Source organism: Orcinus orca, chromosome 4 (genome assembly GCF_937001465.1).
Source record: "Orcinus orca chromosome 4, mOrcOrc1.1, whole genome shotgun sequence".
In the NCBI taxonomy this organism is placed as follows: Eukaryota; Metazoa; Chordata; class Mammalia; order Artiodactyla; family Delphinidae; genus Orcinus; species Orcinus orca.
Window position 1 is genome coordinate 119,041,932 of NC_064562.1, and position 23,461 is coordinate 119,065,392.

The following is a 23,461-nucleotide window of genomic DNA, read 5'->3' on the forward strand; positions in this document are numbered from 1 at the left end:
AACTCCTTTAAGTGTAAGTTACTGAAGCCAAACTCCTTTATACCTTTGGTGTTCACTTATGACTGTGTAAAATTTTAAAATTAGTACCCACATACAGACCAATGCAGAATCGTACAAAAATATTTGAATACGCAAAACAGAAGTAAAATAGAAATGAATAGCTTTTTTCTTAAAAAAGAAACTTCCTTTTTTCTTCATATTCACATTTTAATTTTATATACTTAGAAATTGAGGTTTATTCTTAAAATGTTTTTTGCAGTGAGTTCATTATCTCACCTATCTACAATGATTTCAGAAGAGATTAGAAAGAGATGAATATATTTAAAGAATCAGACTCTTGTGAACAATGACATCATCAAAAAGGTCTTATTTTCATTAATATGCCATTAATAGGAAAGAGAGGATGGGTGAGTTTTCTTCATAAGCAGGTTCACTGTAGACAGGAACGGCCTGCCTTCCCAGCAAGGAGATCCTGAAATCACAAGCTCCAGCCTCCATCAATGATAATAGGATTACCTGTTACATAGGCAGACTGCAGGGATAAACACAAGGAGATAGAACAATTAACCAGGTTGTGTTTCTTCAATTTTCCTGACTGAGATAGCTAAACAGTTTATCCTCATAGAACCAGGAAACCACACTTTTAACAAATAGAAATTAGGAAAATCTGAATTAAATTTCAGATGATTTAAAACTGCTGAGTGTTCTTGTGATCTGGATCTGACTGGCCTCTGGCTGGTGTTTGAGCACATGTCACATCATTCTAAGAGTGTCTGGACTCAGAGTCAGAAAATTAAGAAATTTTGTGATATAGAGCCATTACCCAAATTAGGATAAAGTATAGGCTAAAACAGTACATTTTCATTTTGAATCGCAGAAGTATTCTAACTAGCTGAGTTTTATGCCACTAATAAACCTTTGAACATAATCAAGTGTGTCAGTAACAAAGTAGTAATGTCAATTACCAAACAGAATTTTAAAAAAAAGATGTATATTTAGTTAATCAATATACATGGGTAATTCCAGGTACTGAAGCACACTAAATGTCTTTTTAAAATTTATATGAGTAATAATTATTATAATCTATTAACCAAAAAAAAAATTCTATACTAGTTTCAGACATCCAAATCTGTACAAAACTAAAGAAGTTTAAAAATTACTGATATTTTTCCCCATAGAATTTTTCATTTTCCAAAGAATTAAAGCTGAAGTGATTCTTGTGGTAGAGGTTTAAAAATGTTTTGTTTTGTTTTGCTTTGTTTTTTGCGGTACGCAGGCCTCTCACTGTTGTGGCCTCTCCCGTTGCGGGACACAGGCTCCGGACGCGCAGGCGCAGCAGCCATGGCTCACGGGCCCAGACGCTCCGCGGGATGTGGGATCTTCCCGGACCGGGGTACGAACCCGTGTCCCCTGCATCGGCAGGCGGACTCTCAACCACTGTACCACCAGGGGAGCACCCCCCTCTGTTTTATGTCTGTGAATAGTACACGACCAGGGAACTAACTGGAAGAGAGAAGAGAGAAGGAAAGGGGAGTAGGCAGGAGTGAGGAGGTGTGTTACTGATCAGTTAGCCCCTCTTCAGTGTAACTTGGTGCACACCAGGTGGTGGTAAATGTGACAGATACAGAGGTTGAAATGTTTTAGTGACAGAGCAGTTACTACTTCTCAGAACTATTAACAACAGTTGTTCATAGCAGAGGAAATGACTAGGCAGATTATGAATGACTGAGTACATTAACCTTTCTGATTTCTTTGAATCTGTATCTTCACAAGAGCTCATTTGATTTGTGGGTACTGCTGATAAGCTAAATTGCCCTGGTTTAGCCAGAGCTTAGGTTACCAAATATTTGGGAATGTTCTGGCTTGAAATGTGCAACAAAAGGACCTTTGTCCTTTTAGAAAGATCTAGAAGAGTCCATATGTAAAACAGAAAGCTTGCCTTTTGAAAAAAACTTGGAGAAATTGGGGGTGTTTCTTGGTAGAGTGTCTAATAACCCCCTAGTTTATCTACTTTATATGATCAGTCTTCATATATTGAATTTTATTTTTTTTTATTGGAGTATAGTTGATTTACAATGTTGTGTTAGTTTCAGGTATACAGCAAAGTGAATCAGTTATACATATACATATATCCACTCTTTTTTAGATTCTTTTCCCATATAGGCCATTACAGAGTATTGAGTAGAGTTCCCTGTGCTATACAATATATACTGAACTTTAAAACACTCTGTACTCCTGTTATGATGTCTTTCCTTCCAGCCTCTTCCATTGCCTCAGGCTTTAGGTGAATTTAAAACTAGGAACACAAATTTGAGTCTATTATCCATGTTTAAGTTAAAACATTTTTAGGGCTTCCCTGGTGGCGCAGTGGTTGGGAGTCCGCCTGCCGATGCAGGGGACACCAGTTCGTGCTCCGGTCCGGGAAGATCCCACATGCCATGGAGCGGCTGGGCCCGTGAGCCATGGCCACTGAGCCTGCGCGTCCGGAGCCTGTGCTCCTCAATGGGAGAGGCCACAGCAGTGAGAGGCCCGCGTACCGCAAAAACAAACAAACAAACAAACAAACAAACAAAAACAGAGGGGATGCCCTTGTACTTTATACCTTATAAGAAATATCTCTTATGAAAGTTTCTGCTTTCACAGCTGTTTGCCATTAAAAAATATACAGTAGCCGTTAAGGAAAAAACTGATTACTAAATAGGTGCAACGTGGAAAGAGAATTAGGAATTTCCATACGTGATGATAAATAAGTAAAAATTCATAGGGAAAAAAAAGAGGTACTGGCATTGTTCTAAACAAGTCACCAGTAAAACTGAAAACACCAGATGCTAATTCTGTGTCTCCTGGACGCAAATCTGGTTAACCCTTTCCCCATTTCACCGGAAGCTCTCATAATTTTGGAGGTTCACTGGTTTGATTTACAAATCAAATTTACAAATGGTTTCCCAAATTGTAATTTTTGAAAGTAATTATAAAATTGAGCAATTTAATTTTTTTCAATCCTCCACCACTTCATGTGCTATCAGATTCAGTGACATGTAAAGTTGAATGAGGAAGAGTTGGTGGCTCAGATCAATGTGGCCTTTCTATGAGCAAATTAAATCAGAACTTATTCCTATCTTGTAAAAGCAGCATCTTAGCACCTACATGCCATCACTCCCTCAATCATACTATTTTGATGAGCAAATTGTGGCCAAATGTGATTGAGGATAATGAACCCCCTGGGAAGAACAGTGCTTACTTCATCAGAGGCCAGGTACACGCAGAGCAGGGCTATTTCTTCTGCAGTTGCAAATCTTCCTGTTTTCTGTCTCTTTAGGAAATCGCTCAGTACCTGGAACCAGAAACCATACTGGACATCAGTGATGTGAGCTGAAGTAACTCACCTGCAACACCTTCAGAAGGTCAAAGGCAAGAGGAATCTACAAAGGTACCACTGGCTTGTTGCCTTGATTAATTATACATGACACAAGATACAGGAGAATATCAATATCTTTAATTGTGGACCAAACAGGACTATGGTGACTCCCAATCTACTCAAACTATCTGTTTTATACTAAAACCTACAGAGACTGTGACAGATCAGAAAGATAATATTAAAGAAGAGGGCATTTTCATATTTTTTGAAAATGTGGTAAAATGCACATAATATAAAATTTACCATCTTAACCAATGTGAAGTGTACAGTTCAGTAGTGTTAAGTCCATTCATATTATTGTGCAACAAATCTCCACAATTCTTTTCATCTCGAAAAACTGAAACTCTATCCCCATTAAACAATAACTCCCCACTCCCTCTCCCCCAGCCCCTGGCAACCACCCTTCTACTTTCTGTCTCTATGGATTTGTCTCCTCTAGGTAAGGAAGGAGCATTTTTATTTTTTTTAACCAGAGGATTTAAACACATTTAAAATAGCAGATATACCTCTTCAGGATTTGGTCTGGCTTGTATTCTTTCCTGCAGAGATGGGGTATCAACCGTTCCTAAATCAAAGGAGGGCATTCAGCTTGGTTACTTACTTAGACTGAAAAAGAAATTGATGATTAAATTTTAAACTTCCTTTCCATATGATACAACGATCAGTGAAAGCCTTCTCCATGACTTGGAGTGACAATTTCACCTCTACCTGCCTGCTTTTTATTTAATAGGCTTATAAATTCTTTAATAAATGTCTATGATTTTCAAAAACACAGACTATACTTCTTTGTGAAGTATATTAGGCAAAAAATGACACCCAGCATTCCCAGGACATACTTTAGTCACATCACATTGATATGATACTTTATGGATTTTAAGCACTGTTATAGGTATTATCTCAGTTAATCCTCGCAACAACCCTGAGATGTATTATAGATAAAATCATACAAGCACTATATCAGTATAAGGACCCAGACTACCTAATGATCTCAAAAACATTTTCTGCTGTCAGGTTCACTCTGGGGGGATTCTCAGGGACAACTCCACACCCATCACAGTCCTCGATAACTTAGGTGGCTCTTAATTTTCCTCATTATCTTGCCTATTTTCGTCGGTTTTAAATTCCTGTTTTAACCATTGTTTCATATTTCTCATCGAAAAAATATAACTTTATTTTACTTAAAAACAAGAAAAATAATAATGACTAAAAAATTTTAAATCCCACTTAGTTCACATTCTTTACAGAGCAAGTTCCCATACATTTCTGTTAACTTCTGTGATCTGCAAATTCTCTTCAGAGTGCTTTCTTCTGCTGACCGTACTCCCGGAGACCACATGATCTTTCTAAGTTCATAGCAAGTGATTTCACTGTCATACTCTCAGCTCCATCCTTAGACCATGCTCCTGGGTGTGCCATAGATTTGATGTTTGCTTGGAAATCATTTCTTTCTTTTTTTTAAAAAAAAATTCTTTTCTTTTTTTTAAAAAAAAAAATTTATCGGGATATAATACAATGTTGTATTAGTTTCAGGTGTACAGCAAAGTAAGTCTTTATACATATACATATATCTACTCTTTTTTAGATTCTTTTCCCATATAGGCCATTACAGAGTATTGAGTAGAGTTCCCTGTGCTATACAGTAGGTCCTTATTAGTTATCTATTTTATATACAGTAGTGTGTATACGTCAGTCCCAATCTTCCAATTTATTATCCTCCCCGCCTCGGAAACCATTTCTTAATTTTATTATCATTTGCCATTTCTCTGGAGAGACTGGGAATCTTCGAAATCTGCAAATCCTGGCTCCTTTTTGTTTAACAGCCCTTTCCTTAGCTTGTCTCTGTGCTCTCACATTTCACTGTAAGCAGGCGACACTTTCAATAGGCTGGGTGGGAGCTGCCTTGGCTACATCACCTGGTTCATCAGGAACATTTTCTACCCTCCACAGTTACAGCAGGCAATAGTGTTGATGAAATTTCTTAAACCACAAAGCGAAAATCTCTTTGTATCCAATTTCTGGTGATATTTTCCTCACTTGCCTCATCAACAGCCTCCTTAAAGTCCACAATTCTACCAACAGTGTGTTCAAGGCACCTTAAGCATTCACTTAACGCCCTCCTCAAAATCCTTAACAGCTTCCTCCCGCTGAGGCAAATGCTCACCGACTCTTACATATGGCCGGTATTCATGACTATTACATGAAAACTCTGTAGCAAGCCTATGCCTCGCACTTCATTCCACTGTCACCTGACTCTGCTGTGTCCCTGGCACAGACTGACACACCATGCCACTGTCCACACCAGTCTGGTGTTGAAGTGTTGTGACTATATCATCAGCACCAACCCAGACACACTCATTCCTTGTCACATTTTCTTTGTGACTGGCTCAGTGAGTCACAGCTAGTTCCTTGTTCCAGACAGTGGGAGAATATATTTTCCAATCTTCTGAAAAGTCCAGCTTCAAAACAACCACATTTTCCAAATCATTTTGCCATTTATTCCACTGGGAAAATGGCACCAAAAATAGCTAGACTCAAGTATCACCAACGTGTATGTTAAAACCCGGTGAAACTCTCTCTCCTGTAACCTCCTCTTTCTTGGTGTTACCTATGTTTACCGTTCTAGTCCAAGAAAAATTAAACAGAACACCTCAATCATGGAAATTCTGTCCCTTGAAGGTTATTTAGTAGTCTCCCCCTTTCCTAAGTCAGTGGGTTTCAACCTGAGGGGAGACCATGATGAATTACATCAGAATTTCCAGTGGCACTTTCCAAACTACACACGGTGTTCCCCATCAACTCCTTCTCCAAATGCTGGCATGCCCCTCAGGTTTTGAAAGGTCCCACAGGTAACTGTGAATTGCTTCTCCTCCCCAAAGCCACAATACCAGTTGTGAACTACTAAGAGAAACCTTGATTCTGGACATGCAGTACTGAATTTCTTTTCAGAGAGGAAGTTGATAATTCTTCTTAGGCAGACCTCATTTTACTCTCTTTGGTTTGCTGAGCTTCACAGATACTACATTTTTTACAGATTTCAGGGTTGTGCAATGCTTCTTCGAGCAAGTCTATAGGCACCATTTTTCCAACAGCATTTATTTGCTCACTTCATGTCTCTGTGTCACATTTGGTAATTCTTGCAATATTTCAAACTTTTTCATTATTATATTTGTTATGGGGATGTGTGATCAGTGATCTTTGATGGTACTACTGCAAAATGATTATGACTCACTGAAGGCTCAGATGATGGTGAGAGTTTTTTAGCAATAAAATGTTTTTGAATTAAGGTATATACATTGTATTTTTAGACACAATGCTATTGCACACTTAATCGACTACAGTATAGTGTAAACATAAATGTCCTTTCTACTCATAATAAGTTCTGCTTTCCTCCTTTCCTTTATATGAGGAGCCAGCATACTTTTTGGTCAAAAGCCAGACAGGAAATATTTTTAGCTTTGAGAACCATTTGGTCTGTTATAACTACTCAACTCTGACTGCAGCATGAAAATAAACTTAACCAATATAAAAGCAAACTGGGTGTGGATGTACTCCGATAAAACTGTGTTTACAAAACAGGTGGTAGGCCGGATCTGGCCTGTAGGCCATAGTTTGCTGACCCCCTCTTTACAGCATAAAGGAAGGTCTGAATCCCTCCTTTTTGCTTATGGGCCACCCCAGGTGATGGACATGACTCAGTGGCTCCCTATGTCTGGGAGGCTCCTCTTTCTTCCTGCTGTCCTGTGAGCATGGTCTACGTTTCAACTTTCCCCTGACGAGGCCATCCTGGGCTTGCTTCTAAAACACCAAGCCCTGGCCAGTTATGTCTCTCAACCACAGGGTTTGGAATTGTCCCCATCCACACAAGTAGCATTTAAACCTTTTGCATCTGTTAAATCAAAATGGCATCACTTGTGCTAAAGCCCATGATACAAAACCTACATTTAATGCCTAACCTAATTGCAGTTTCAACCTTTACCAGAAATGTAATCTTAATCAACCAGTCTGGAATTTTCTGGTTAGCACCAATGAGGTAATTGGGCCCCCGTGGGTCCTCTCTATCCCCCTAGAGGAAGAAGAGGCAACCTGTAGTATAAAACCTGTGCCATCCCCTCCCCCTTAAAAAAGCAGTCCCAGCCCAGAATAACCTTTTCTTTTCTTTTGCCAATGACCTCCTTGCCCCACCCTTCTTTCTATGAAAACCTTCCATTTTTGTATATGGCTCCCTGGAGCATCCTTCTAGTTGCTAGATGGGATGCCACTTGATTCATGAATCGTTGAATAAAGCCAATTAGATCTTCAAATTACTTGGTTGAATTTTGTCTTTTAACACATCTGTGGGTTATTCCTAATGACTTAGGATCTCTTTCCCAACTTACCATTGGACTGTTATCTTAATAAGCCTGGACTCTTTTTTCTTTGGAGCTTTTCCCAATGACAATACAACATGTGGTAAACAAGCTTACAGATACTTTTCACAGTGGCAGCCGGGAGGTCAGAAAGGACAAGTTCATAGTCCCACAGTGCCCAACTCACCTGGACACACACAGTTGCACCGGATACCCTGCTGGATGAAGTCTGCAGCAACAGACTTTGTGAGACCAATCACAGCTGCCTTGGTTGTGCTGTACACACACCTGTTCACAACTCCTGAGAATGAAGGAAAGTTCAACCGTTGAAGGAATAAAAAAACACAGTCAACTTCAGGAAGCAGGAGACCATTGTCATGCTTCCTCACACTCCACCATTTTTAAGATTTTTTTTTTTGATGTGGACCATTTTAAAAAGTCTTCATTGAATTTGTTACAATATTGCTTCTGTTCTGTGTTTTGGTTGTTTGGCCTCGAGGTATGTGGGATCTGAGCTCCCCGACCAGGGATCGAACCCACAACCCCTGCATTGGAAGGCGAAGTCTTAACCATTGGACCACGAGGGAAGTCCCTGCACCCTTTCTAAAAATCGATATCAGATTTTCTCCTTTAATAGAGCTAGTTTCTGAATCTGGGAAAATAATATCTTTATTGGCACAATTCAGTTGAGACTTCGGTGTTGAGATGCTGCACCTAAGTGATAGCAGTGGCTTTAGTTTTTCATCATCAGTTGGTAGAACGAAGAAATTTAGGGTAAAGCAAAGCATAACAAAACACAACCCAAACAAACCCAGAGGCATAGGCATTTCTTTGCATTCGTCTCCTGTGCAGGCTTACTGTGTACATCCTTGCTAAGAGAAGGAATGTTATCTCAGCAGTAACTACTTCATTTTCAACTCGAAATCCATCTGTGCCAGACTGTGACACTGTCCATCATCTCCACTTTTGCACTGCAATCTGGCCCTTCAACTTGACTTCTCATTTAGGGCTGGATCAAATGTCTTTGTGAAGCACTCCCCCAATCCACAGGCAGAGTTATGTCCCTGCTATTGTAACAGCACTTTGTACAATGCTCTGTTATGACCCTATCACACTGTAGAAGATGTGCATTTGCCTGACTCTCCCCCCTTTTAGACTGTGAATTCTTTGGGGTTAGGGACATCTAGTGGGTGTCTAATACATCTTTTTTGATTAATTAAATGTATAAAAGTTTCCTTCTCCCCGTTTGATCTTCATTTCCATATCCAATAGAAGGAATAAAAGGTAGAGCAAAGCAAACCAACTTATATTTAACTTTATGACTGGTTCACATCTAAGGCAAAAGGACTGGTACTTAAGAAACTTTAGAGCAATTTATAAAAAAGCAGTTTTATGATCTCTGCTACGCTTGTTCCCCAAACCCTTAGCTCTTGAAGGTGTGTGAGTACGTGTGTCATGATGCCCAGAGGAAGACACACCTACCTTTGATGCTCGATGCCACAGAGGACATGTTGATAATGTTGCCAGATTTCTGAGCAAGCATCTGCCAAAACAAAACAAAGACCAAAAAAAGATGCTACTCTGCAGGTTAAAAATACTACCTCTTTAAAAGATGCGCATTTACTTATGGTTTGCAGGACCATCATATTAGCTAGTAACATTAAGCACTGTTAAGCATGTTAAGCAGTCTTTTTTTTTTTTTTTAACGGATTTTATTTTCTTTTTTCTTTTCTTGGCCACGCTACGCAGCTTGTGAGATCTTAGTTCCTTGACCAGGGATTGAACCCGGGCCCTTGGCAGTAGAATCACGGAGTCCCAACCACTGGACCACCAGGGAACTCCCTGTTAAGCAGTCTTAATGGTCTCACCCAATCATTGCTGGGAATTGATGGCTTGTGTACACATTGGCAGGAACATTTCCCAGGGGTTTACTGCCTTCCTGTGGCATAAAAGCATCAGCAAGACCAAGAAGGAACTCTGAGCTAAATGAAAGGCTAATGAATGTTAATGTTACTGTATGTTCCCGATGGAAAACTCGTTCTCCATTCATCACATATTCAACATATAGTTGAATACCTACTGTGGTCAGGTACAGTGGTAGGTCGAGGAGATTCAAAGAGAAATGACTCAGTCCCTGCCTGCCTATAGAGCTGCCAGTCTGATTGAAGTGGCTGGTATAACCTGCATCCAGCAAGAGGAAAGACTGTCACTGGGGAGGGGGCGGACGTGGAAAGAAGGAACCAGGCTGCAGGGCACTCAGAGGAGGTCTGATTTTTTGAAAGCTAGAGCGTTAATCAGAAAATAAAAGAGAAGGGTATTTTCTTCCCAAGGAAGTGGGAAGAAGGGATGGGTCTGGCTGGAAGACAGAATGTGGGAGGAATAAAGCTGCAGAGGCCAGTGGGGCTAAATTTAGGAATTTTGGCTTTACCCTGAAGGCAATGCGGTGGAGACAATGAGGGGTTTAATGCAGAGGGGGAGTGGCATGTTCAGATTTGAAGATTACAAAGATTACTATGGCATCTTGTAGAGGAGAGCACTGGAAGCTGATGCAGGGACTTAGGAAAGGAGTAATGAAAGTAGAGAGCAGAAACGTCGGTGGGTAACAGAGGTGGAGACAGCCGAGGTACGTGAGCAGGACTTGGTACATGGTTACATGCAGCGAGAGCTGCTCCCCGTCTAGGGCAGTGTTTCCTAAGAATACGTCCTTCAGAATCCCACACAGAAAGTGTGAAAGTCTTAAGACGAGGGTCTGTGGCTGTCCTGTCCTCCTAGACAGGGTACACAGCAGCCAGTCAATATGTTTCAGTGAGTCAAAATCTCTTGGGGCTTCCCTGGTGGCGCAGTGGCTGAGAGTCCGCCTGCCGATGCAGGGGACACGGGTTCGGAGCCCGGACCGGGAAGATCCCACATGCCGCGGAGAGGCTGGGCCCGTGAGCCATGGCCGCTGAGCCTGCGCGTCCGGAGCCTGTGCTCCGCATCCAGAGAGGCCACAACAGTGAGAGGGCCGCGTACCGCAGAAAAACAAAACAAAACAAAACAATCTCTTGAGGTGCTAGGTTAAAGTGCAGATTGCTGAGCTCTGCCTCAGACCTAAACAAATATATCACTGAAAAAAGCTGCTATGAATTAAAAAATGTTTTCAGATGAACTTATATTTAATTGAAAGATGTATGTATGTTTTCAAGATGATATAGGTATATGCGAGGGCATGGGTATCCACCCATCAATGTTTGGGGGGAAGAAGCAAGAGCTGGAGAGAATGCCTGCCTTGTGGGCACTAACTTACTGAAATCAGAGGCTGCAGGGGTGACCACAAAGAACAAGCAGGAGGTGGTGAAGAGTTAAAATAAGTGCTGGGGGAGGTGGAGAACAGAGGAAGGAGAACCAGGATATGCTCTGTCATGAAAATCAAGTAAAGGAAGAGCTTCTAAGACGGAGGAGTCTCAGTAGGCAGTGTAAAGGGTCAAAGAAAAAAGTCACTTCTGCTGGGGTGAGTTTATCCAGCAGCTTTCAAGGAGGTGTAGGAATGGAGAAGGTGAATAACTGGACGATCCAGGGATGAGTTTGCCAAGATTCTCTTTCTCCTTATAGTATTCTTACTTTCTGTTTTGATACTTAGCTACTAATCGGTACCTAAGAGCAGAAAGTCTAAAACAACCCTAAGGTATTATGTTGAATGGATTAAAAGGATAAAAGGAGAGGCTGAGGTGACCCAGTGAAATCCAGAAGATGGCAGGGAAAGAAAATATTGAACCCAACTTGTTTGTCTGTATAATGAAGAGGATCATAATGAAATGGGGTCCTCATAAAAAAAGACCAGGAAGATTAGTAAAATGTAAGTGTTGAAAACGAAGCCTTAAAATTATTCTTTCTTATCCAGTTTAGCAAATAACATAACCCATTTAAATTAATTTATTTTCCCAGTGTCACTGAGGTATAATTGATAATATATACAATCCATTTTTAATACATATGGAATACATGTAGCCCAATTTAATATATAAAGATGGGCTATTAAATAAGTTCAGTCTCTGATCTTCTGAAATGCAATAAAATCCTCAGGCAGAACTTTAGAAAACAGTCACCTGGGAGATGCTACTGCTGCCCACTAACACTTGGACTGTCCACTCAGCCCAGGTCTAGCCGCTGATTCTAGAGCCCAGTCCTTGCGTCCTTCTGTGCTGCCTTCTCAACACCAGCTCAGCACCTGCTGTCATGGTGTGAATGCTCTTCCTGGCTCTGCATGCAACAGCCGTCTCTGGCAGGTACAACAATAAAGTGAAGTGCCTGGATGTAGTAATGCTGTCTAGGATTGATCTCCCAGAAGCTCAGGCGGATGCTACAAAGAGCTCTGAAGATTCCCTCTAGCTGCATCTAGTTAGTCCTACTGTGACGCAGCTCTTCTGCCCCCACTGACCAGAGCCCAGCTTCTAAACCTGGCAGACCTTGGCTTCTTGGGTCTTCAGTGATTCCATGCCTGACCTCCACCTGGACTGACAACCTAGATTCATTTCTTCATCCAGCAAATGTTTGCTAAGCGGCTCTACGTGCGAGAGACTCTGCTAAGATAGAGCACGGCTCTACGTGCGAGAGACTCTGCTAAGATAGAGCAAAGGAGGAGAACACCCAAATATCCAAGACCTCCCCGAACCCTCGTTGTAATGGATCCTCTCTTCTGGTGGACCTTGGATTCTACACTGACCTCTTTTCACAGTATTTTTAATTTGTTCTCTGCCTTCTGACTGCTCTTCCAGTCTTGGAATGGTTTTCTGTATGCTTATCCATGAACAAAAATTTCCTACAAGTGTTCCTATGTTTTGACCATCTGACCTTTCAAATCTGCCTAGACTCTAAATCCTGGCTTCCCCTGGAAAGTTCTATCTGGTATATGTGCGTCATGGTTAATGAACATAATTAGGGCTGGAAAGGACTGTGTAATCTATCACCCTCATTTTAAATGAAGAAATAGACACCGAGAGAGCACAGGTGCCATCTCCCAGGTCCCGTGGCGAACTTAGGGGCAGAGCTCAGGCTGTTCCTAAGGTCTTCCAACACCAGATTCCAGAATTCCAGGTGAGGTCGGTTGGGGTCATTTTAACAAGTGGCACCAACTCATTCTGACTCCCCATCCCAGTCATTAATAACTCTTAGGACTTCTTACAGATGAGTTTCATTGGCTCATACGGATTATTGTTAAGATGCTTTAAATCATAGACAAACTCGCTAATTCGCAAGTTAATGTCTGGTATTTTAAAAGTTAACACTTAACAAGCTTAAATTTCAGCTCCACTGTATCTCACACCTATGTCCTTCCCTGATATTTGTCAAGCATTCAGTACTACAATGAGTCTCATATATGTGTAAGTCTTATTCACTTGACCTGAGCTTTCCTCTTTTACCACAGCCTCTGCTTTTCCTCATATCCTATGCTAAGGATTAGTCTTCAAAAAATACATTTAAGTTCCAAATAACAGATTCTCATGAACTCCAAATAAGGAAAAAAAAGGCAATTTATATTTTAAAAAAATTTGCTGGTTCAACATTCCATGAGCCAACCCAAAGATCCCTTCTAGGGGCTAAACAAGAAGATTAAAAAATTTTTAGTTTTTTTTAGTTACTAAGTCAATTTCTCTAATTTTCCTTTTAGCATTCATCTGTATCCTTCTTGACATTAGGCCCAATGTCCAGAGCAAAGTATCTGCCCTGCCTTGTCATCAAAAAACTCTTCTCCTGGGCTTCCCTGGTGGTGCAGGGGTTGGGAGTCCGCCTGCTGACGCAGGCGACACGGGTTCGTGCCCCGGTCCGGGAAGACCTCACAAGCCGCGGAGCGGCTAGGCCCGTGAGCCATGGCCGCTGAGCCTGCGCGTCCGGAGCCTGTGCTCCGCAACGGGAGAGGCCACAACAGTGAGAGGCCCGCGTACCACAAAAAACAAAACAAAACAAAACAAAACTCTTCTCCTGCCCTGGGTTGGGCAGCATTCAGTATGTCAGTCATCTAATGCAGCTGGAATGGAAGAGAAGCATGGCTCTTCTGCATTTCACTAGGGTTCAACTTACAACCTTGAACTGAGCCGGTTCTGTACAAAGTCAACCTCGTTCATTGTCTGAGCCTGTGTTGTCTGCTACTACTGGCTTATAAGCTCATTTGAAGTCAGTGTTTTTCATATTTATACGCCCCCTCCCCCAGAGAACCTAGCGTGGTGCTTTCCATCAAAAGGCACTTAATGCTTGTTTGTAAAATAAAATGAGAAACAGTCAGGAGTTGTGTGCAGGCTGGCAAATTCAAGGGTAGCTCACTCAGGAGGAATCCTGTCTCCTCAGCACACGCTGTCTCTCACCTCTCCAGTACCTCTGTGGCTCAGCTAAAAGCAGGAGTGCAAGGAGCATACTCGGGGTACAGAAAAGCAATGGGGTACATCCACCTTGAGATGGGGGGGCCTAGATGCTGACATTCAAGAAGGGGCCCAACTTCAAGGGTTCAAATCCTGGCTCTAATCACTTGCTAGTTATATGACCTTAGGCGAGTTATCTAACCTCCCGGTTTCATCCTTCTGCACAGTGGCTGTGATAGTACCTACCTCATTCGACTGCTTTGGTCCCACATGCCCCCTTGCTGTTCCAATCCCTGGAACCCTCTTCCCAGATACCTGAACGGACAGCTTGCTCACTTCATCGGGACCTCTATGAAAATTTCACCTTATTAATGAGGCCCTCCCACTAGACCTCACTGATAGCCTAGCTTCTTTTTTTTTTTTTTTTTTTGGCCACGCTGCGCGGCTTGTGAGATCTTAGTTTCCCAACCAGGGGATTGAACCTGGGCCACCGCAGTGAAAGTGCTAAGTCCTAACCACTGGACTGCCAGGGAATTCCCTAACCTAGCTTCTTTTAAGTTCACTGTACTTATAACCACCACACACGTTAGAGTTTATTTGATTACACATTATCGTATCTCGCCCCTCAAAATAGTACCTCCCTTATAGAAAGGACTTTGTTTAGTTCTCTGATGTGCCTTCTGCACCTGGAAAGCAGCCTGCCACATGGTGCTTAATATTCCTTGAATGAATGAAGTGGAAAGTTAAGTGAGTTCATTTCTATGAAATGCTTTGATATCAGTGTTCCCTACAGGTTAGTCATTATGTTCACTGTTATCACTCTTCAGAGTAGGGATCCTCTCTGGATGTCCAGTACGGAGACCTACTTATCCAGTGGTACTCATCCTAGCGGTGGTGGTCACCTTACTTTAGGAAGAAAGGCCTTGATCATCAGGTACATGCTGCGGACGTTGAGATTCATTGAGAAGTCCCAGTCTCTCTCCCCACAGTCCAGGATGGTTCCATGATGGACGAAACTGGAAGTATGATTAAACCACGGGGAAAAAGATGATCATTGAAAAACATTTCTATTCCATTTCCTTATCCTTTTTATTGTCATTTATTGGCTTAGACCATTGTCCTTTCCCTTAGCAAGATTAACAATTCAAACACAGTATCACTTAGTACCTTAGGGGAGGAAGTATCCCAACAACATAAGCTAAAAAAATTTATTTGAAGACAAAATCCTTCTTTTAAAAGAAGGCAGGAGTTAGAAGCCACCAAACATAAGAAACTCTGTACCTACTGCGCAGGAAACATCGCTGCCATTAAAAACAAAGGAGAACAGGGCGCTTGGCCTAACTCCTATTTCAAGATCAAGAGCGCCTTCAGGTGGCACAGATTTAACATTCTCAAGGGAAATGAAAACTGCAAGGAAAACAAGTGTCTCAACATCTCAGGGTAGCAAAGTAATACCCCTACTGTACAGTTCTAACATACTGAGTAAACAACATACAACAAGACAAAACCTTTAAAATAAACTTCACTCTTTTTGAAGTCACACTTCCTCAAGGAAGCTTTCTAAACATCAGTCAGAGTTAGAGTCCTAACTGATTTCACTGTCCCCTAGACCAAAATTACGTAATTAATTATAAAATATTGTCAGTTGTGATCCCTATGCACCACTGTATTTCTAGTTCAACCGAATGACAGCAAGAACCACATCCTCTATTTCTGTTCCCCTTACATTGCTGAAAATTTAACAGGTGCTCAGAAACTAATTTTGCTAGTTGTTTTTTTCATGGCTCTGGGTATATTCTCATAGGAGAAATGAGCAGGTTATTTATAAACTAGATCATCACAATCGTTACTTTAATTTCCAAACATTGTAACATATGATAAACTATGGATAAACTGAGACTTTTTTTTTTTTTTTTTTACTCTGAATCATGATTGGGAAGAACCACAGAAATATATTAGAAGGCTCTAGAATTTTTCTACCAATGCAGCAGTACAAATGTAACACTACACAAGAAGAGTGGGATATCAGAGGTATCTACTGAGTTCCTGGTTCCTCACATCTACTGTCATGCCTGAGAAGGGACAGTGGGTACCAGCACTCGTTGTATCTACATGTAGCTGCCCCAGGTCCAGCTTTTCATCATTCATGCATGGTTCAGCAAGCTGGGTACCACCCTAATAAGTTTAATTAAGCCATTCTCTTTGTGCCGTGTATAAAGGTACAACATGAAGCTTCTTTTGCTGGGACTGATTGTCCCAGCAAGAAACACTGAGCTTGGGAGGTATAAAAGACTTACTAGAATATGCCAAAAAATTGGCAACATCTTCATTTCAATAAACTGAGTACTTGGCTTCTGGTGTATATATACTTCCTTTTAAAGGCACTCTACTGGAAAACAGTTTTTCTTCTTATTTTATAAGTCCTGGTAGAGCACCAGCAACAAGTCCATTGGCATGAGCCTGTTACCAGCCCTGAGGAGAGCAACAGCGTTAGTACTGGTTGCCTTGCGTGACCTTAACGGCCTTTAGGCCCCAAGCCCATGTCAATGTCTATGGCTGTCTTACTTGTAATAAAAATTCTGTCCAAAATCCAGCCACATTCCCCAAGGAATATATTATGATTCACAGTGAATAATTTTGCCATATTATCAAAATTCTTTTAGTGAAAGTTGCAGAAAGCTTTCTGTAAGGAGAGTGCAATTAAAGAGCTATGAATTACCCAGCAACATTGAAGAGAACATCAAGTCTCTCAATGTCATTGGCGAACTGATCAATTTGTTTCTTCTTTGTGACATCAAGGACCCGAGTCTGAACACCTGAAAAATAAAACAAAGGACACTATTTGCCTATACTCAAAAAGAATGGTTAGCCTTGAAGATTCAGCTGTCTCGAAGTGTGAAGACGGTAATATCTGTCCAGTGGGGCTTTGTAGGACTGTTGATCATTCGTAGGGTCTTCACAGTCTGAAGACTCTCAGTAAAAATCTTGACGTCCTCCCCACTTTGACCACCCAGTAACACGTCTCTTTCTCCCTCTCTCTCTCTATTCTCTGAAACGAATGATTCAGGTCTTTTCTGAGTAAAGACTTCACAGTGAAGTATGAATGATCTACAACAGATGCTTCTCAGTAAGCCAGCAGTAATAGCTGAGAGTTGGCTCATTTTAGCCCATTCTTTCCCCCAGAGGTTGAGTCAGTGCTACAGTAGTGCTGAATTCTGTCTGTGTGAAGGGGAAGGGCAGGGGCGGTGGATAAGGGATTGTTTCTACTTGAGCACTTTACCTTTATGTTAATTTTATTATTTTTTAGAAATGGCTCTGTTGGCCAAGGGTACCATTACTTACTTCTGGACAAAATCACAAGTAGAAGAAACGAGAGGCCAGAAGAGGGGATGAAATACTTGAAAGCCAGACATGAGAGATCCGGCATGGGGTCTGAGAGATACCTACTGCACAGAAACCCCCTGAACATTCTCTAATGAAAGCAGCAGTCATTATTTTTATGCTTTAAATAAAAATATATATAGTTTATTATTCTCTTTTGGATATAGAAAGAAAAGGTTATAAACAAAGACAGACAAGACTGAAATTGAGTTGCAGAAAGACTTCTTTTCTTCTGTGCTTTTCTATTCCAACAGTTTGACTTTGACTTATAGGAATTATAATTCAGTTTAAGTCTAATGCAGTTAACTAGGTCAGTGAACTGATTAGTGTTTGATCACGGAACCTGTTCTATTTTGCTGGAATAGTCGACTTCCAGGTAAGTTCTCTTTCTTTCAGCGGTTCTGCTTTCTTTCAGAGTAACTCAAACTGAAGTCCTCTGGTGTTGGAGTTAGGTTCAGTGTGGTGCTGTAAGGGGTAATATACACCTAAATAATCTGGGTAATCTCTTAGGGTTTCTGGTCATGATATTGAAACCAATATTCTGAAACTTAATTTTCGCCTGTTTCTTTTAACATTTTAAATGTAAAATTTACTAGATAATTTAAAATTATGCATATGGCTCACATCATGTTTCTCTTGGACAGCGCTGTCCTCAGACGAGGGCGGCACAGTTGTCATCAAAAGGTAACATAACGACTGTTAAATGTTCACATATGATTTTGTCATTAGCTACTGAATCCTCTGACATGTTGGATAAATTAAAAATTTTAAGTATACAGCTTAAATACTTTGTTTACACTTAAGTGTACAGATTTTTGTCTCTAGGTTCACAGAATACAAATTTGCTATCAGAGAATCAGGCTCTAAAAAGAAGGCCAGTGGAGCTGAGCAGCGAAGGAATTTTCTTTCAACATGTAAGTACTAATGATTTATAATCCCTTGTAGACTGAATCCCAGATTCAAGCTGTGGAGTGGCTTACCTGGGTACTTTTCCAGTTCCTGAAGTTTGAACTCATTGATATCTGTGGCTATGACTCTGGCACCTTCTCTTGCAAAAGCCTGGTAGACACAATGCACAAATACATCCTTTGTTTACATGGTTAAACTGCTCTCATGAACTGAAAGTCATTTAGCCTTTCTCTTTTATCTTATTTTCACTATAAATGGGTGGAATTTCAAACTATCTAGTCTCACCTCATCCTTCCCATTGTTACTATTTTTATCATTAATTAGAACAACGTGACATACATTGTGCTTGTCAGCTGACTTTGTCCCTTTAATACCAAATAAAACGTTTTTTTAAAAAAATAGGATTCTGTTATTAAACACCTCTCAAAATACTATTATTTTGTGATTTGATAGCATGCATTCTATTTCTGAGCAGGTGAGTAAACTCCAAATAGTAAGAGAAAAATGGGTTATATCAACACTTTTCCTCCTAATAACAGTGCATTATTAGCTCTGGTGGGGGGTTTCATGTGTGAGAAGTTGATATAAATTAGAAGGCAAAGGTAACTTGATAGTCTCATAACTCTGGAGTCCTATATCTGGACTGACATAATTTCAGAAAGCCATGCACTTCTGTAGGGTCCCTGCAGTAAATTTATTACGGTGCAGAGGAACTGAGGCAGAGAGAGAAGTTTCTCAGGTCAAAGGTTATCAGTGATGTCACATAATAAACATGTGAGGTATTCATTCCTTTATCTGCCTGGAGTTAGGAGTAGTCACTTTTCTTTTTGTAACTTAAGACAACAGAAGCACTAAAGAAAAAAAAAAAAAGAGCAGAAATAAATACCCATGGAACCCAGCCACATAATTCAATACCTCAAAAGTTAGTAAGCAAACAACAAAAGATAATAACTTACTAAGGTAGCTGCCCGGCCAATCCCCTGAGCAGCTGCTGTCAGGACGATGACCTTCCCATCAAGTCGACCCATAATGGAACCTGTGGTTTAATCTAAAGACATGTGTATTTAATGGCTTACACTGTAGCACATGGCCTTGTGCAGTAATGTCTAGAAGGAACGGTTCAATGCACTCCTTTAAGAACCTGACGACAGCACCTCTGTACAAATACTCCTACCACTTGAGAATATTCCCATCATTCTCCAAGAATGATTACTCTAAATACCTAGCTTTGCATATGAAAAACATTTAGCAAAAACCACTGAAGTGATAACTGGTGACAGACAGACATCGGACTTTAACCCATCTTCAGGTTTTTTCAGTACCCAGAGAAGTCAGCCTCTGATGCTGATACAGCAGCATCCCCTCACTACCACCCACCCTCCCCGCTGGCCCTCCCTGCACACACTGCTATGGCACTGGGTGGGTCCTTACTACTTGGGGCTGCTTCTTGCTTCCTCTCTTGTAAACTTTTCTTTGGGTCTGCACTATTAATCATCTGTGTTTTTTCCATGTCCCTTGGGAAGATTTCACAGTTGGCCTCAGAGAGTCACTGAAAAAAAAGAGTTGGAAAATCAGATCATGTCCAATACCCCCATTTTACAGATGAGGGAACTGATTTGACCTGCTCAAGGTCATAGAACTGGTCAACGGCAGAGCCAGAACCAAACTCAGGTCTCCTGACTCTTTTGCTATGTGAACATTCTACCCAACAACGCTGCTGATCCTGTTTTAAAGTTTAAGCATTCATCAGTAACACTTTAACAGACGCAATCAGTAATTTTTAAAAGGGAGGACTGAGAAATTCTGACATAGGGGAAATATGACGTGCAGAAGATATTTGGTCAGTGCTTGGATTGTAGATCTCAGTGTGAGAGGAATGGCTAGTGATGAGGTTGGGGGTCGTGAAGAGTCAAATGATGATTAAATGAGGCTGTCTGCAAGGAACCAAGTCCCTTCTCTTACCCTGCTGTTCTTAGTGTGTGCCTCTGACCACACACCAACCACAAAATGGCTGCTTTCTCCCAAGACATCGTATCTGCATTCCAGGCAGAAAGAAGGAAAGCCTGAACTCTTTCAGAGGCCTCACCTTTCTATTCAATGAGTAAGCCTTCCTCAGAAATTCTATCCTGTGTTTTATTGGCCAGCTCTAGCAGTGGAGGCTAAGAATCTGAGTTTGTTTTCCAGGCTTTACAAAGTAAAAAGGTGGGGGTGAGGGCGTGAGTTGGGTGGATGTTGAGTGAACTAACTGAAACAGCACATGCACAAAATGACGTCCACAATCAGTCTGCTCAATTACCTGCCTGATAAAGAGTACAGGTAGCTAGCTAGTCTTGCCTGGAGGGCTCACATGATCCAGTCATTGCTTTTTGAACTTATCTCTGTTCTCTTCAGCCAAACTTGGCTTTTTGCTGTACCCAATGTGCACTCACTGGGATTTCAAGCCTCCACTCTTTGTGCAAGCTCTCCTTTCTGAGGGCTAGTTACTCCTGTGGGCAATGGGCAATGAGGCTTTCAAAAGCATGACATGATCAGATGTGTATTCTAGAAAGCTCACAGTGGAGGACAGACCTGGGGAGGGAGTGAGCAGGCGAGAGCAGGGGGTTTCCTTCGGAGGTGGCGGCAGTGGTGCAGAGACGGTGGAGAAACAGCAGGGACGGAGAGCAGGGGTGGATGAGGGAAGTGTTTAAGAGTTGACACAGGGTCTGGTCATCAGTGCACAGACTTCAAAGACATTACGTGGCTTGCCCAGTGTTTCACGGCTATGAATTCAAACCCAGGCCTCCTGATTGCGGGTCCAAGAGAAGACCTCGTGGTTCTAAATCCCCACGCAGCGCCAGGGGCCTGCGGCTCTGTGGAACAGGTGCCCAGTAACTGACCACGAGGCCGGCGCTGTGCTCTGAAACCCATCGGTGAGTTTGTGCAGAGGCCACCTCCCCCCTGGCCTTTCCCAGCCGATGCCTGAGTGCGGCACGAACGCTAAGGCAGGCCCACTTCTGGGACACATCGAGCACCTCCCGCCGGCCTCGCGGACCCACCCGCGCCGTGAAGGATGCGCCCACACCGCCCAGCCCAGCGTCCCTCGCTCCCTCCCTTGCAGGCAGACTTCCGTCGTGGTCTGCTGGCTCTCCCAGCCTTACCTAGATCCCTACTCATTTTCTCTCGCACCAGCATTTCCCCTAATAAATCCCGTGCGTGTTGAACTCTCTCGGAGTCAGCTTCTCGGAGGGCTAGACTAACAGCGCGTTTTTATAAGAGCCGACTCCAGGGACTAGCTTATGACTTCACTGATGGTCTCTGATTGACGGAGAGCTGGGCTGTTACAATGCCTGACCTACTCTGATGCAATGAATTTTCAGCTTTTATTTTTCTTCTTACATGAGTGATACGTTTTTACTTAAAACTGGTTAAGAGTCGAAACTCCAATAATCTTTACCCTCCCCCAGTCTCGAGCATGATGTATTAAAAAGTTGCTGTTGTACACTATTGGCATTAGTGACTTCTGGGTCATGGGACTGTGAAGGCACATTGCAAATGTTTCCCTAGGAGGCTCTGACACCCACCGAAGAACTTACTAAACAACTGCTGAAGCACAGGGCAGCCGTTTTGCTCCCTATGAAAACCTCCCCCGAGCTGTCCTCCCTATTTTCTGGGACCAGATTTTCGAACCAAAGCCTTACTACTAGATATAACAGCACTATTATATTAAAACGGATTTGTTTGGAAAAACGAGTGCAAACATGGGCTGAAATGATGAAATGAGGCAACTTTCAAGAAATCCAACGTGAAAACCAGACATGATGGATTTCTTACTCTAAATATTGGAATCAAATTGTTAAATTTTTTTTGCCGCGCCGTAGGCCTTATGTGCTCTTATTTCCACCACCAGGGATTGAACCCGGGCCCCAGCAGTGAAAGCACCAAGTCCTAACCACTGGACCACCAGGGAATTCCCTCAAAGTGTTAATTTTTGATTAGCAGAGACACAGAGCATTTTCAGGATCTCTTTCTTCATAAGCCAGGAAAACAATGTCCACTTTGACACTGTAAAATCCTCTCCTTTGGCTATTTTGAAAAACCTACCGGAGTTTCAAACTTGTTAAAAACCCATCCGTATCCTGAACTAACTGCTAAGTTTAATCCAGAAAAAAGGTAATGTGCAAAACTAACATCTGAAAAGAAAACCTCTCCTTTTCCCTGGCCAAAGTTTCATTTAAAATATACTGGGAGAGCTTCCCTGGTGGCGCAGTGGTTAAGAATCCGCCTGCCAAAAAAGGAGACACGGGTTCGAGCCCTGGTCCAGGAAGATCCCACATGCCGCGGAGCAACTAAGCCCGTGGGCCACAACTAGTTAGCCTGCGCTCTAGAGCCCACACGCCACCGCTACTGAAGCCTGCGCGCCTAGAGCCCGTGCTCCGCAACAAGGGAGGCCACCGCAATAAGAAGCCCGCGCACCGCAACGAAAAGCAGCCCCCGCTGGCTGCAACTAGAGAAAGTCCGCGGGCAGCAACGAAGACCCAACGCAGCCAAAAATAAATATATTAATAAATAAATCTATTAAAAATATAAAATATATTGGGAAATCTTACTTTATTTCAGCAAGTTGATGGCGTCCTCCAGATCACTGCGCGGGCAACAAACTTAAGACCTTTGTTCCAAATCAGGTCAGGTGCCTAATGCATGTTGGGATTTGTAGTTCAGGTTCCTCCAGTTTTTAGAAAATAATTCGCACATTCACATACTTTATATGTAATGTGCTGCCATCTAGTGGAGCTCAGGTAGAACTGTTAACTCCAATTACGTAGAAGGTGAAAAGTAGAAAAGCATCTTACTTAGAATGTTGAAACTTAGAATGTTGAAATCATTTCCTTCACTAATTTAACCTAAGTCCTTCTCTCTTTTTTTTTTTTTTGTTCCGGTACGCGGGCCTCTCACCGCCGCGGCCTCTCCCGTTGCAGAGCACAGGCTCCGGACGCTCAGGCTCCGCGGCATGTGGCATCTTCCCTGACCGGGGCACGAACCCGCGTCCCCTGCATCCGCAGGCGGACTGTCAACCACTGACGCCACCAGGGAAGCCC

The 23,461-nt window shown here is 42.0% G+C and overlaps 1 protein-coding gene across 3 annotated transcripts; it reads right to left on the bottom strand.

Annotated features, from left to right (window-relative positions):
• Positions 1–347: 347 nt before the first annotated feature.
• Positions 348–23,198, bottom strand: BDH2 (3-hydroxybutyrate dehydrogenase 2). Of its 3 annotated transcripts, none has more exons than XM_033427840.2 (10): positions 22,973–23,198; positions 19,343–19,434; positions 18,458–18,536; positions 16,816–16,912; positions 15,004–15,112; positions 9,247–9,307; positions 7,952–8,065; positions 3,925–3,983; positions 3,242–3,334; positions 348–532 (listed from the first exon to the last, which is right to left on the bottom strand). In XM_033427840.2, the coding sequence occupies exons 2-10, from the start codon at positions 19,412–19,414 to the stop codon at positions 479–481; spliced, it is 738 nt and encodes a 245-aa protein (XP_033283731.1). In that variant the 5' UTR covers positions 19,415–19,434; positions 22,973–23,198; the 3' UTR covers positions 348–478. The 3 variants fall into 3 exon arrangements, with proteins under 3 accessions (XP_033283731.1, XP_033283728.1, XP_033283730.1); XM_033427837.2 differs by lacking the exon at positions 22,973–23,198 and adding an exon at positions 19,818–19,935; XM_033427839.2 differs by lacking the exon at positions 22,973–23,198 and adding an exon at positions 19,792–19,888.
• Positions 23,199–23,461: the final 263 nt, after the last annotated feature.

Bases quoted from the DNA above. Each gene is read 5' to 3' on its own strand.
- BDH2 (XM_033427840.2), bottom strand. From the start codon at position 19,414: ATGGGTCGACTTGATGGGAAGGTCATCGTCCTGACAGCAGCTGCTCAG. The intron at 3,984-7,951 runs GTGAGTTGGGCA...CCTTTGATTTAG, and splicing joins GTGCAACTGTGTGTGTCCAG to GAACGGTTGATACCCCATCT. The intron at 533-3,241 runs GTAAGCACTGTT...TTATCCCTGCAG, and splicing joins TGTACCTGGCCTCTGATGAA to TCTGCCTATGTAACAGGTAA.